This window comes from Scyliorhinus torazame, chromosome 8 (assembly GCF_047496885.1).
Source record: "Scyliorhinus torazame isolate Kashiwa2021f chromosome 8, sScyTor2.1, whole genome shotgun sequence".
Taxonomy (NCBI): domain Eukaryota; kingdom Metazoa; phylum Chordata; class Chondrichthyes; order Carcharhiniformes; family Scyliorhinidae; genus Scyliorhinus; species Scyliorhinus torazame.
Genome location: NC_092714.1, coordinates 231,805,888 through 231,821,780, shown reverse-complemented (window position 1 = coordinate 231,821,780; position 15,893 = coordinate 231,805,888). Strand labels below are relative to the sequence as shown.

General features: G+C 44.4%; 1 protein-coding gene across 1 annotated transcript in view; it reads right to left on the bottom strand.

Annotated features, from left to right (window-relative positions):
* Positions 1-15,893, bottom strand: part of LOC140428444 (phosphoprotein associated with glycosphingolipid-enriched microdomains 1-like) — a 163,638-nt gene that overhangs the window by 96,629 nt on the left and 51,116 nt on the right. Inside the window, exon 2 of the mRNA XM_072514901.1 lies at positions 7,651-7,821. Coding sequence (XP_072371002.1) covers positions 7,651-7,805 — 155 coding nt within the window. The 5' untranslated portion in view covers positions 7,806-7,821. The remainder of the gene's footprint in view (positions 1-7,650; positions 7,822-15,893) is intronic.

Here is a 15,893-nt window from a genome sequence, read left to right as displayed (position 1 = left end):
TTGTTTTTCTTGGTGAACCTTACAATGGTTTGAAGTTTGAGAGATTTTGAACAGGGGGCACCCATATTGATGGTTATGATAGAGAGCACAATCTAAGGATATATGGTAGGCCTCAAAACCATTGGCATCCAGAAATAGAAGTATTGGGTGCGATTTAACCACCACATTGTACCGGGCACAGATCTGGGCTTCCAGTTAAATAGCAGGTAAGGACAAAACAGAGATTCGCACCAGGCGTGAATCAGTTTGCTATCTAACCGGCCCACTCCTGGCCGGCCCGCTCCTGATGGAGAGTTCTGAATCACGCCCAAATATAACGAGCATATAATTAACGAGATTGAAGTTGAATACAATGGCCTCCCAGAAACTTACCGGCTCCCAGCGAGAAATCACGCAGACATAGTTTAGTACTCCTTTTTAAACACATGAAGCTGGCGCAATGGCTGCTGAGGGGAACCGAGGAGGTGAGTAACCATTTCCATTTCTGTCATGCAGCTCAAGGGCGCTGGAGCTGCTGCCCCAGTGCTTGGGTGAGGGGGGGGGGGTGGCTTGGTCAGTGAGGAGCTTTTTGCCTGTGATGTCTTCAAGCCATCTTTAAATATCATGGAGATCCATAACAGGGTCTACTACAACTGTTGCCTGGCTGCCCTATCAAACATTTCCAGGACAGAGCCCTGCTCTTGGTTCTATGCGGAAGGTCACTCCCATTGACTGTGAGCAGCCTCTAGCTTCACAGATGAAGGCTATTCTGAATGAAGAGTTAACATCGCTAGTTCTTAGAGCACTTCACAGCTTCAGGTTGTGTTTGCTGCTGGTGGCTGAAAATGGCTGGAGGCTGCTGTTACTTTTTCTTTCCTTTCCTGTAGCTAGAAAGGACAATATTTTCTGAGATTTTTAAAAAAAATAAATGTTTTGATTCTCCATTTTCACATTTTCCATCAAAATTTACACCCCACCCACAAACAGTAAACGGTAACAAATACAAAATCAATCCCCTTAACAAGACCAACGAACCCATCCTCCCACCACCCCAAACAACGGCCCACCTGTCAATATATGCATCCAATAAAACAAACCCTCCCACGGTGGCAACAAAAAAACAAACGAGAAAAAGAAAAAGGGGTCCGGGACCGCCCATGGTCACCGTTGACCTATAGAGTCCACTCCCCCCCCCCCCCCCTACACTCAACGCCCTCCAACCTCTGAAAGAGTACCGTACATGATACCCAAGAGTTGCACCCCCCCCCCCCCCCCCCCAGTCTCCAACTCCTTATATTTTCTGAGATATCTGGGTTCTGGAACACAGACCGGGGGGGGATGTATCAGTCCAGAAGGCAATCAGGTGTGACGCAGGAAGAGGCTGCGGAACCTGGTGTGCGACACTGATCCAAATGGGCCACCTCATGACACCGTTGAAGAAATGTTTTCGCAGATTGCTGATGCTTTTGTTGCTGGTGTGGTGAGTGCTGCATGTAACTGGCTCATCACCGTGGGTTAAACACACTGGAAGTCAAGGCTGTTCAACTGCACCTCAAGTGCCAGTGGAATATGTGGATGGTAGAATTTGGTTACGGTGAGATTGGGCCGCCTGGGAAGGCTTGCACAGCTGTAGCTCCTGAATGGAGAATGGCACTGATTGTGCCCCAGAAGCGTGTCCACTAATGCCACCCACCGAGGTGCGTCTCTCTGCACTAGTGGAGGATAATAGCTGTTACGCCTCGATGGTGGTCTCCTCGGAGCTCTCCTCCAAAATGGTCTTTTGGGGTGCCAAGGGGGGAATGTCCCCGGATGGCCCAGCCCCAACAGATGGAGATCATGCGAGACAATAGACATACAGGGAGGGATTCTCCGCCGGCAGGATGTTCTGTTTTGCCGGCAGCCTGGGGGTTTCCCAACAGCGTGGGGCTGCCCCACAATGGGAAACCTCATTGACCGGCCGACGTAATGGAGAATCCCGCCGGCGGGTTGAGGCAGAAATATGGCACGGCGGGGCCGAGAATCCCGCCGATGATCAGTGAGAGGGAAGGATCATCACTTTAGATAGGTGATTTAAGTGAAGAGGCAATGGATCCTCACCTCTGCTGTTGGTGTCTGCTCTCACCTCAGACAATCCAGGGCCCGTTCCTCATAGAGGGTGAGGACTCGAATCTCTGGTACTCTACACCCCCGCCTTGGCCCTTTCCCACTTATTATGGGCTATCTTTTCCTGTGGAGACAGAGAAAAGGGCATTGTGAGCCCCACGCTTGATGGGTCGATGGATCTTTAGCAGATGGCATGTGTGGGCACTGCACCTGGACATAAAGGGGTGCACTGGTAGATGCGGGTTCTGATTACCATTCCAGCTCGATGGTGATCTTTGGTCTTCTTCCAGCATTGTACGGTCCTCCTGATGATGCTGCTCGCACTGCCAGCCGCTGTCACTGACTCCCAGGTGGCATTGGTGACCCTGCTGTCTCTGACCCCCTCGAGGAACAGGATGTTCCCTATCAGATCGACAGCATCGAGAAGCCTGGTCAAGTCTGCACGCTGCTATGCTTGTGTTGACTGCGAGTGAATGGTGAGGGAGCTGTTGCCCCACGTTAGCAGCGAGGCGCGGAGGCAACGAGTCTGGCAAATCGAGAAACTCATGCATGCTGATTTCCAATACTAAGTTCCATTAAATCGCACCCAGTAAGGCCTGTCACCCCCAGAGATCTCTTTGGTTGTATTTTCTAATTGTATGTAGTGCCCTGTTCATCGGTTCATATTTCTTTTATAATGCATTAATGTTGATTTTTTTTCTCACTGCAGAGTGCATGGTTTCTGTTTTGCAGCAATATTAAAGTTGTAGAATAAATCTGCAGTCAGATACTCATCTGGGGCGCGATTCTCCGACCCCCCACCGGGTCGGAGAATCGCGCCCCTGATCTTGAACAGAAGTGATGGGAAGACGAAAGCAGAAAATGTCAAACCAATTGAGTTTGGCACCATTTCCAGTTTAATAACAAGTGTTTAGCGAGTTCCTCTGATCTCCTGAAGTTCCTATGCATTACTTTCAATATTTACATTGTATAGGAAAGTTTTGTAGTTTAGTTATGGTATTGGTCAAATAACCAAAGTATGTCAACCCAATTCGACTTTGTGCTGAATTCTGGGACACTAGTGCATCACATGACTTGGTCTTAACTCAAAATTGACCAGGGGTGAAGAAGATATTGCCCTTCAAGCTACTGATGCAAGACGTCAAAGATGAACAATAATTGGTAGGGAATCATCGATCTCCCTCACAATTAAAACATTCAGCCTTGTGCATTAAACAAGTGCAGTTTAACTTATGATGTTTAAGGGAAGTAACTTGTTTCACACAATGTAACCATCTTCAATTTTGTAAATTTAGATTAAGGTCTGCAATTAGTTTTTGTGGAGTTCATTTAAATTTTCATATCTGTTAGCTGAATGCATTGTGTTACATTTAGCACACCAATCACCTTTAAGTATTGATATGTATTTTATATAGACTTTGTGTAAGTGCTGTAACTTAGTTTTACAGAACTATTCTGCAAGTTTTATTGACTTGTACCAAGCAGTGAAAGGTACAATAAAACATACTATAGCAAAGTAGTTGTCCCAGCAAAAATACGGTGTCTGTTTTAATGAAGTTACCGATAGATCAATTAGACATCCAATGAATCCATGTTTCCAGGCATCACACGCTGTTTTATCTCAACTAAAAGCAGAAATATTCTCCATATATATATTCATAATTTGTAAACTTATTTATTAGTTTCAAGTTATAAGCAACTTTATATTCTATTCTTTTATTTTAAAAGCAAGATAACTCATTCCAAATAACAAGTAACAGGAATTTTCAAATAACCTGGACAAAATAAAGTCACTGATAAAGGTCTGATTTAATATCAATCATGGGGGCAGGACAGAATATTTTCCCCATCCTGGACAAATGGGCAAGTGAGATATCATAAAACATTCTTTTATCTTCACAAAAAGGACATTCCCACAAGTAACTTGACACTTTGGATGGCCAATCAGTGGACAACGAGAAATTACACCAGTAGATGACCATCATCCTCAAGAAACCAATTAGAAACTGATCATGCCGCACTGTTCTTATGGAGATGACGTTCTGTCTTCACATTTAGGATACTGTCAATCGTGTTGCATGGCAATACCATTGTGAAAAATGGGATAGATTCAGAATAGATCTAGCAGCTCAAGACTGGGCGTCCATGAGGTGCTGTAGGCCATCAGCAGCAGCAGAATTGTACTCGACCACAATCTGTAACCTCATGCCCCGGCATATCCCCCACTCTACCTCTCCCACCAAGCCAGGGGATCAACCCTAGTTTAAAGAAGAGTGCAGGTGAGCATGCGAGGGGCAGCATCGGCATATCACAAAATGAGGTGTCAACTTGGTGAAGCTACAACACAGGACTACTTGCAACAAAAGCAGCAAATGATGATAGAACTAAGCGGTCTGACAACCAACGGATCAGATCTAAGCTCTGTAGTCCTGTCACATCCAGTCGTGAATGCTGGTGGACAATTAAACAATTCACTGGAGTAGGCTCCACAAATTTCCTCCTCTTCAATGGTGGAGGAGCCCAGCACAAGCCAAAGCTGAAGCATACACAACAATCTTCAGCCAGATGTGCCGAGTGGATGGTCCATCTCGGCCTCCTCTGGAGATCTGCAGCATCACAGATGCCAGTCTTCATCCAATTTTATTCACTCCAGGTCATATCAAGAAATGGCTGAAGGAACTGGATACTGCAAAGGCGACGGACCCTGACAATATTCCAGCAATAGTACTGAAGACTTGTGCTCCAGAACTTGACGCACCCCTAGTCAAATTGTTCCAGTACAGCTACAACATTGGCATCTACCCGGCAATGTGTAAAATTGCCCAGGTATGTCCTGTACACAAAAAGCAGGACAAATCCAACCCACCCAATTACTGCCATATCAACCTACTCTCGGTCATCAGTAAAGTGATGGAAGGCGTCCCCAACAATGCCATCAAGCGGCACTTACTCAGCAATTTTTTAATAAATGTTTTTTATTGTGTTTTTGAACAAAGTATATTTACCGTCATGTGCACAGAATAAGATATATATAAAAAGAGAAGAGCACACACAAACATACCAAAAAAACCCATAAAATAACTGGTATGGTATTATGCACCAGCTCAACAGCAGCAACTCTGTACAATTGGCAATAGTATTTTTAACACATAAGTAGGCATCAGTTTGTGGGGGGGGCGGGTCAGATGTGGGGATGTTCATTGATGATTGCGCAATATCCATTCATGACTCATCAGACACTAAAACAGTACACGTGCGAATACAGCAAGGCCTGGACAATATCCAGGCTTGGGGAGGCAAGCAACATCACGTCACACAAGTGACAGGCAATGACCATCTCTACTAAGAGAGAATCAAACCACCTGCCCATGACATTCAATGGCATTACCATCACTAAATCTCCCACTATCAACATCCTGGGAGTGACCATTGACCAGAAACTGGCAATATAAATACTGTGGTTACAAGAGCAGGTCAGAGGCTAGGAACCCTGCGGTGAGTAACTCACCTCCTGATTTGTGAAAGCCTTTCCACTATCTATAAGGCACAAGTCAAGAGTGCAATGGAATACCCCCCACTTGCCTGGATGAGTGCAGCTCCAACAATCAAGAAGCTCAACAGGACAAAACAGCCTGCTTAATTGGCACCCCTTCCACAAACATTCATTCCCTCCACTACCAATGCATAGTAGCAGCAGTGTGTATCATCTACAAAATGCACTGCAGGAATTCATCAAGGCTCCTTAGGCAGCGCCTTCCAAACCCACAGCCCCGAACTTCTAAGACCAAGGGCAGCAGATACATGGGAACACCACCACACGGAAGTTCCCCTCAGAGTCATTCACCATCCTGACTTGGAAATATATCGCTGTTCCTTCATATTCGCGGAATCAAAATCTTGGATTTCCCTCTCTAATATCACAGTGGATGTACCTACACCACAAAGGACTACAGCGGTTTAAGGCAGCTCACCACCACCTCTTCAACGGCAATTAGTGATGGGCAGCAAAGGCTGGCCTAGCCAGCGAAACCCACATCCTGTAAAAATTAATTTAAAAAAAGACAAATCAGAGATTGATCACTCAACCTTAAAGAACTAAGCTTGGTTCATTAATGTGATTAGCACTGCTACCTCACTGCGCCAGGAGCCCGGGTTCAATTCCGGCCTCGGGTGACTATCATTTGCACTTTCACACCGCGAATGCGTGGATTTCCTCCGGGTACTCTGGTTTCCTTCCACAGTCCAAAGATGTGCAGATTAGGTGGATTGGCCATGCTAAATTGCCCCTCTGTGTCCAGAGTGTACAGGACAGGTGGGGTTATTGGGAAAGAGCAGGGGAGTGGGCCTAGGTAGGGTGCTCTTTCGGAGGGCCTATGCAGACTCAATGGGCTGAATGGCCTCCAAACAGCACTGTAGAGATCTATGATTCTATGTCAATTAAAATGCAATAATATCTTTGATCGCACGGAGGGCTGTGGCTTTGAGTGAGTTAATAAGCAGAAGCTTTCAGTGCGCAAGTTGCGCAGCAAATGACTTATCTAGAGGGAAGCAGAAGCAGAAGGGAATGAGTGTTAACCTGCTCCCAAGGCAGAACCTGAAAACAAGAGCTGTAGTATGCTAGTCAAGTTCCGCCCTGCCTTTAATGGGTATTAATCTACAACTTATTGAAGTTTTCCTGAGTTAATTCACCAAATTGTCTTCTGTTGCCTAAATGGTTAAAGTCTCAAATGAACACTATTAGAATGGAAATTCAAATAATGCCTACTACTGAACTGCAGATGCAAAACTATGTTGCTCTGTCTGGCTCAGCAGGATTTCAGGCAAAATAAATGGATACTGCCTGACTGGGTCCAATTACTACAACTACCAATCTCAAAGTACTTACGTATGCTAATATACTCTTGTGTATTCAACCAGCATACAGAGACAGGCCTCTGTGTCATCCCACTTGTGCTGGGATCCCTTCTCCATCCTGAACAGTAAGGCCCAACCTTTAAAAATGTCCGCCTACAGGTAGAATTTATTTGTGTATCGAGTGGGGGTGGAAACGGGCTGAAATAGGAGTTGTGGCGGGCGACCCCAAATTGAGTGGAGGCTTCTGGATGAAGAGGCAGGCCTGGTGGAAGGCACCGTGTTTAAATAAATAGAAGAAAAGATTAAAACTAAAAACATCCCTCTCGTCCTCACCCTTCACCCCCCCCCCCCACAGTCCCTATGCCTCATGCTTGCCAAGCTATGTCTTCTTCCTACCTCCTTGCCAACTCAGGTAGTATCCTTGGGCACTCCCTTGACACATTTGACACTTCTATACAGTTTCGTGACAGCAGGACAGTTCAATGACAGCCAGACAGTCCTTTGACAGCTTTCCAGTTCCAGTGAGTTTGTGCGTAAAAAAACACATAATCATGTTTAAATTGAATAATCCCAAAGGGTGCCTTATTTTCCCCAAGGTGTCCCGCCTATCCACAAGGGTACCGTACCTCCTCACATACTTAACAGGCAGAAATATGGAGAACAGTTTACAAGGAAAAAAATATTTGGTCAGCAAAAGTGATAATTATTCCTTACCTTTGGCAGTTATTACAGAGGAATGCAAGTAACACCAGTAGCAGGAAGGCTCCCCCGGCCACTAAAAAACCACAGAGAAGGATCTGAGGCTGGTAGTCCTGTGTAAATCCCATCGCATTTCTAAACCTGTGCAGAGGAGGAGGGGCCATAATCATCCCTCTGTTGGACTAACTGTGAAACAATAAGAATTGTCACAAGACTGCCATGTAGCCACATTTTATAACTTTCACATATGTATCACCATATAACCTACATTCTTGTTTGCCATTTTGAGTACCAAATGGAGCATTATTTGAAATGTCAGACAGCATCATATCAAAATTACAGATGTACTAATGTTTTCACTGCAAAGTCTTCATTGCTTCTTCAGCAATGGTTCAGTTGGTAGCAAACCTCTGCGCCACCCCCCCCCCCCCCCCTACAAGGTTTGGTGCTCACGTTCTCCAGGGTTTGAGCCTGGCTAATAACATAGGCAAAAAAGCAACTTAATCTAACACTTCTCAGTGAATTCACAATACTGGGGCAAAATTCTCCGTAATCGGCGCGATGTCCGCCGACAGGCGCCAAAAACGGCGCAAATCAGTCCGGCATCGCGCCGCCCCAAAGGTGCGGAATCCTCTGCATCTTGAGGGGCCGAGCCCTAACCTTGAGGGGCTAGCACCTCGCCGGACTGACTTCCGCCCCGCCAGCTGGCGGGAAAGGCCTTTGGTGCCCCGCCAGCTGGCGCAAAACTGACATTGCCGGGCGGCGCATGCGCGGGAGCGTTAGCGGCCGCTCATGGCATCCCCGCGCATGCGCAGTGGAGGGGGTCTCTTCCGCCTCCGCCATGGTGGAGACCGTGGCGAAGGCGGAAGGAAAAGAGTGCCCCCACGGCAGAGGCCCGCCCGCGGATCGCTGGGCCCCGATCGCGGGCCAGGCCACCGTGGGGGCAGCCCCCGGGGCCAGAACGCCCCGCGCCCCCGCCAGGACCCCGGTGCCCGCCCGCGCCGCCTTGTCCCGCCGGTAAGAGAGGTGGTTTAATCCACGCCGGCGGGACAGGCATTCCAGCAGCGGGACTTTGGCCCATCCGGGCCGGAGAACCGCCGTGGGGGGGGCGCCAACTGGCGTGGCCCGATTCCCGCCCCCGCCGAATATCCGGTGCCAGAGAATTCGGCAACCAGCGGGGGCGGGATTCACGCCAGCCCCCGGCGATTCTCCGACCCGGCGGGGGGTCGGAGAATCTCGCCCCTGGTTCTGAATAAAGTTGCCGAGTGTCAGTACACAGCAGCTCCAATCTAGCCTTTCTTTTCTTCTTCTTTCCCCCCCACCTGCTGATTCTTTCATTCCATTTTTTTTATTCGTATTGTTTTATGTAACTTTCCTCATTTGTTATTTGCTTAATTTAGCCACTTTCAATTTATATAAATTTGAGTTTTTGGGGGTATAACTTTTTATTTATCATATTATTTTTTCATGTCATCGGTTTCTTTATTATTTTTTTTGAGGTTCTTAACTCACCACTGGTTACCTCATTCATGCCATGCGTCATCAGTGGGTGAATGAGTGGCATATGAAAAGTAACTGAGTCGGTGCTACTTCCTTCACTCTTGTAGGGATACCCACTGTGTTATCACCTCTGCCCTTTTACTCTCAACTCATTCTGTTCTGCCGCCTTTCTGTCCAGCTTCAGATATTCATGGAATGGAGAGTGGGAGAGACTGGTAGAAATTTGGAAGATGTTACTGTGGAACCAATGTTTGCTTCTCTGCTTCTAACTCGTTTTTCAGTTAAGTCTCAATAAAGTTTTGTTGCACAATCCACATTCAATTGCACCAGAATTATCCTCATAATATCTAGGCCGGAGGACAACACACACACAGAATGCAGCTGCCACTTCACCCATCGCTGCTACAATACATCTATATTTTTCAAAGTTTGAGAGCAAGACTCTGCCCTACTTTCTCTCTATGGAAATGTACTAACTGTAGTTGACTGGAAGGCAAATGACTAACAGCACAAATTGCACAACAATGGCACAGTGGATGACTCTCTTTAGCGGCTCTCTATTTTTAAGCAAGCTCCATAAATGTACAAGGTGATAGGCAAATAAATGGATCCCACGTTCTCAGGCAATCAAATAAAGAATCAGCAAGAAATTAATTTAACCTGCAGCACAATTTCGGCATTCAAAATAGTTTACAAATTTCAGATTTCACAATTCTATTAACGAATTGAGGCAATGGTTATTATGTAGTAAATGCTAACACAACAGGAAAAAGATGTTCAACCTGTTGTCTTTGTGGGCTCCCTAGTGCACATGGAATTAAGGGTCGCATGCAATGTTTGAATTTATGATCCCATAAATTTACACGTCCAAGCTAACAAATCCTGAGGTAGAGTTAAGGCCAAATTTTCACTCCTGAGTCACGAAAATTTCCAACTCCGCAAACCCGACTTGGGAGAAAAGCCCTGGTTGGTCAGGAAGGTGGATGCTATCTGGAGTCATGCACGCTTCAGCCGCAAAGATTTGGAGACAGCCACAGGAGCTGTTGGGTGCTGAGATGGCCTGGTTAAAAGGTCCGCTTTGGTGTTCTGGGACTTTGTTTGAATTGCAAAAATAAATAAATAAACCAAAAACAGCCCTCGAGACCTCATCCCCCTCCATCCCCTCCCCCAGCCCCAACACAGTTCCTTATCACCGCATGCCAATCATGTACCCTCTACTAACGTAGCACCAACACATACAAATTCAGGCCCCCACACACCACACTTTATCCTTACACTCTCCATACCAACTCACCCAGTATCCACCATCGACAGAACTCAGGAACCATGGCAAGATAAAACAAAATAAAGTGTGTATTGCAGACCACAATTTAAAAAATACTCACATCCATTAAAAAAACATTCAATGTATTTAAATTTCATCAAGTACTTAAACTCTTAGAAAAACAAACATTTTGTTCAAGTAGTTAATGCCTTGTGAAAAACCTGTATTAATAGTCCCACATCAAAGGCAATTAATCTCATAAGCACTTGGATCTTACAACCTCTGAACTTCCAGGACTCCCGCTGTGCTAATGATAGCAGAATTCTAGAATGAAATTCCTCAGGCTTATTTAAAGAAACACCTAATAAGTTTGCAAGCAGAGTCACATCAGGCTGTATTTTCCCAAACATTTAAAGGGCTTGAGGACTTAAAATGACTTGACAGCGCCACTGAACTTTCCACATTTATGCATGTTCATGTCAAATCTTACAAATCCCAAAAGTGTACCTTGCCTCTCCCAAATAATTCCAGCAGCTTCAGACCTTTTCCTCAAACGTCTAAATCCCATGAGTCATGTTTTGGACATTGGACATTGCACCTGTTGAAGGCAACTTCACTTTTATATGGGCAGCTGCTTCTGTGAACTATGGATGGGGAAACTATAACCTGCCCCCACTCTCTCCCCCCCCAATGAAAATGGTGGGTGCCAGGTTCGCAAATGGGATTTCTGGAATTGTGGCTGTGGCACCAATTTGGCTAACTTTCCAGCTTTGCAAAAATTCAGGCCATAGGATTTATCTACCAGTGAGGTAACAGTGTTAAAAAGGCCATTTCCCAAACTCCAAATGCACAAAATGGAAAAAAGGAGAAACCCTTAAGGAATATATAAAAACAGATAGGACTTTAATGGCCAGCCTGCCAGGAATCATAGGCTTCATCTGGACACTCCTCATTCAGCAAATTATCTTTAACTTTTAGTTTCAGATTTGAAGGTCATTCTCATCTTTTGCAGATGATTTCAACTCAGACCAGTCTCAAAATCAGAGGTAAATTAATCTAATCTCGGGTGCGATTATATAGGATTTTGCTGTTCAAATAAATGTTTACTAAAGTGGATCCTGCGATGATGATTAAATATGTATTATTGAAAGCTTACTGTGGTTCTGACACAATAAAGAGGTTCACCATTAATAAGGTCGGGACAGTGCAACAACGTGAGGGACACAGATTGTAATAGCCTAACAAATCCACTACATTACTCCATTATTATACAAAATAGCGCCTAAGAAAATGAAGTGGTTTTCTCAGAATCCTAATAAATCCTAGAATAAATACAATTTATTCTACTTGGTATATAGCTTTTGAGGACAAATCCACAGAATTACTGGTAGTCTGTGTAAGAAGGTAAATAACCAGGCGCTATAATCCCTGGCCACAAGCCAACACTAAACTGTCTGACTGCATTAGGCCAACAGTCCGATGAAGCAGAACAGCACAGCAGTTGGGGACTGTATTGATTCAAGAGGACCAACCTGAATGGATTAAATGTTGATTGAATGATGGGATTCAGAATGCACACATTACCTCAACATTTCCAAAGATAATCATTGCCATTTCAGAGACATAGAAATTACAACATTTGAGGTTACCCATCCAGTTTATTGCGCTAATACCAACGCCAGGTCACCAAGTTAAAATGATCAACTCTCATCCTAATTCCGTTCCCTGAAATGCTACCGTTTTCTCTTTTTCCTTCACCAGAACACGCTCAAGTCCTTTGAAGATGGCCTCAATATTCACTTGTGATAAAGCACTCCATATTCTGACTATGCGTGGAAAGGTTTTCTTAAACCTTTGGCACCTTACTCTTCAAGTGATAATCCCAAGTCTGCAGTTCAAGCTAATTCCGGAATCTGAACATATTAAAAAGAAATAACGTCGCCCAAGATTTTACATGCAAATAAAAACCTTAACCAGACACAGGATAATATAAATTAGTTCATGACAGTATTTCAGAGAACAGGGAAGTTATCCCTGGTGCCCTGGCCAGTATGCGCCTCCCAGTCAACATCACCAGAACAGATTACCTGCTCTTATCTGAAGTAAAAATCTCACCACTATTCTTAGAATTCCCCCTGTACCAAAAAGGGTCAATAAGACATTCTAAATGGTGAACAGGGATTCTCCCTCCCTGACTCCTATGTAAACTTAGGTGGGTGCTATTCGGGTCAATCTATATTTTCAAGTTATCCCTCGGTATAACCCATATCTTCATAGAAGATTTCATCTACTTACCACTTAGTAACCTGGGTCCCGCATTGCTAAATAAGTAGACTTTGTAATAACCACTGTTTTAGGTTAAAACTTTAAGATATTTTATTTATTTATTTTTCTTTTAAAAGATAAAATCACTGTCTTTACAGAAAAGTAAAAAGATCTTGCTTCTGGATTCTCCTGGGTGGTTGCAAAGACCTTCAGGTCTACCTTGACAATCTCTCTTCTTTATCTTTTAGTTTTCTCCTGATGGATTCGCTGTTCTGCTCGGTTTCTGTGTTCTATCCTTCCCATGACCGAGGGCAGCTATGAGAGCTGACTCTGCTGGCTGTTACCGATTTAGGGTTTATATTTCCCTTCTAGCAGTTATTAAGTTTATATGACATTATCGTAAAGTAACTTTGTTTTGCTCTTGATTGTTCAATGTACCTTTGGTCTTAATTACTTCTAATACGACTACGTATTCATGTTGAGCATGACTTTAGTTCATCGAACTCGGATTACATTTTTTCTCTTGTAATGTTCAAAAGTGCTTTGATCCTAGAGGGGTGTCACTTCTAAAGTTGCTTTATTACCAAATAGTGCCCTTAGCTTGTCAGAACTCTGACTCCGATTTGGTGTTAACCTGTGCTCTCGTGGGCACGTCGTCTCCGGCTTCCCACATTCACCTGGTGTCAGCAGGATTTTACACAAACATTTGTCACCTAATTCAACTAATTCGCAATTCTTTAATAACTGCTTACTAAAATAATTAACTTCAAAGAAGTTGCGAAATATTGTTTCCCTTCACATAACTAAAAGCTCAATCTGTTTTAACTTGAAAGACCGGCATCAGTTTTACAGCTTGAGCTGTTACAAGCTGTTTTCTTAACACCTGTTTGATAAAGGCTCTCTGCATTTCAAAACCTTCTTTTGTGGCTGCTGTTAACCCTTAGTGGGATTTTCCCCTATATTTTCTTATGTACCCTCAGGTCAGGTTTTGCCAGACTTCCATGTTTCAAATGACATATTTTCCCATTTTTACTTTACATATCACATTGCTGTCTGTTGGATCATGCTGGGCACAAATTGGTTACCTCATTTTCTACATTACAACAGTGATTTCACTTCAAAAGTACTTCAGTGGCTGAAGTAATTTGGGACATCTTATAAATAATGGAAGTCATTCTTCCTTTACTCCAGGATTTTTCCAGGAAGAAAAAAACCCAAATAATGCTCAAAATAAATGATAACACCCAGGCTACGAGTCCTGAAAGTTAAAGAGGTTCAGATGTGCAATTGGCTCTTTACGTTCTAAACACTGGAACATACTGAAGACGTAAAATCAAAAGCCTGACATTGCTGCAAATATCCAGCTAACATCGGAGAAGGAAGAAAATGGGTTTTTGTTACAGAATATAGACCGTTCATCACACTGACAGTATTCTGATGAAATGTCAACACCTGAGCATTAACCTGTTTTTCTCCCTCCCATTCCCCCTCCAAATACTGACAAACTTGCTGCGGATTTCTGATTTTCTTAATTTGGTTTTACCAAAGGCTCGGAACTTTTCACAATGCACGGCCATGGCAGAAATATGGTGTGAGACGATCCATGAACCTAATTTACACCCTGCATTTTAAAATGAACCGATGAAAATCATGCAGATTCCCAATGCCCAGTCCAAGTGACAAGAACAATATTTTGCTCCTGACTGTTCAATATGTGAAGAAATACTGACATCTGTGGTCTGAAAGAAGAATAGCACCGTCAGATTTTATTTTCAGCTCTAGGGAGTCTTTTCAAATGTGAGCTGACTTTGAGTAATTTTGACCAAGTTCCTACAGTTTCACAATTTCTACAAATAAATATGATGGACAATTCCAGCTCATTTCAGGGGTTCTAATGCCATGTTATGCCACAGCTATTTTAAAAATTCATTTGAACAACTATTTCAGGACCAGGTCGACCCACAGTCACTTGGTAAGGTAATAACAGAAACAGAAGTGGTTTAGAGTACATATCATGAAATATTTGTAGCTTTTCTATCAAGATAACCTGTCTGCATTCTGGATGTTACCAAATCCTGATCAAATTACTAAAAAGCTTATGGCATTATTCAGATGTCCGTTACTAGGAAAATATATTCATAAATTCAGTCCTAAAGAGCATTGAAATGATCAACTTCCCCAAAATTCTTCAATGATGATAATGCTGCCTGTAGTTAATGTGGTCTGAACGGTCGGGAACCCGGCAGTGGTGGCCGGTGTCCAGCGATGCCACAGTCGGCTGTGAGCCGTGCTGCTGGTCAGGGGGGCTTCCGCAAAGGCTGGGGGGAGTGTGGCCAGGGGTTGTCCTGTGGGGTTGTATTTGGCAGGTCGGGTCCGCGCACGTCCGGCGCCATGTTGCATGGTGCGACCGCTGCAGGTCGTTGTGGTGGGCATGCACGGCCACGGACATTCTCCAGCTGTTTTTTGGCGCGAGAGCTGGGAGTTTTACCCAGCGTCGCTGCTAGCCCCTCACCGGTCTCGGAATCGGTGAGGGTTCGGCACCAATTTTGGCGTCGGCACAGTTCCCACACCGGAGTTGGCACTTAGCCGCAGAAACGGAGACTCCAGTCCCAGTGTTTAGGTGTAGGGTAGTTGAAAGCAGAGCTGCCAATAAAGAAGTGATTAAAATCAGGAATACTCACAATGCCAGAATTGGAAAGCACCATTATCTCAAAGTCTTGGAAGGGCTGGAGGTTAGAGAAGAGCAAAACCAGAAGGGATTTGACAACAAGGACAGCTATTTTAAAATAGAGTCGCTGTTATAGACCAGGAGCCAATCTATGTCAGTGAGCATAGGTGTGAAAGTTAAATGGGATTTGGTGCGAGTGAAGGTTTGGATAGCATCGTCTTGGGACAACATCGTCTTAGATAAGTATAAATTTATGAGGGGTGGAAGATGACCTTGTGAGCATTGTAATAATCAAATGTAGTGGTAACTAAGGTTTCAGTAGGGTCGGATGTTATGGAACTGGAGTGGACATGTGACCAAAAGTTCATCTTGGGTTCAAACACAAGATCAAGGTTCTGAAGGGTCTGATTTCAAGTTCAGGCAGTTACCATGGAGAGGGATATGGAAATAGTCTGGTCTACATGGGACTCAACACCCACAGCAATGTGGGTTGACTCTGAAATGCCCAAACAAGCCACTCAGTTCAAGGGCAATTAATGCTGACACAGCCAGTGACACCCA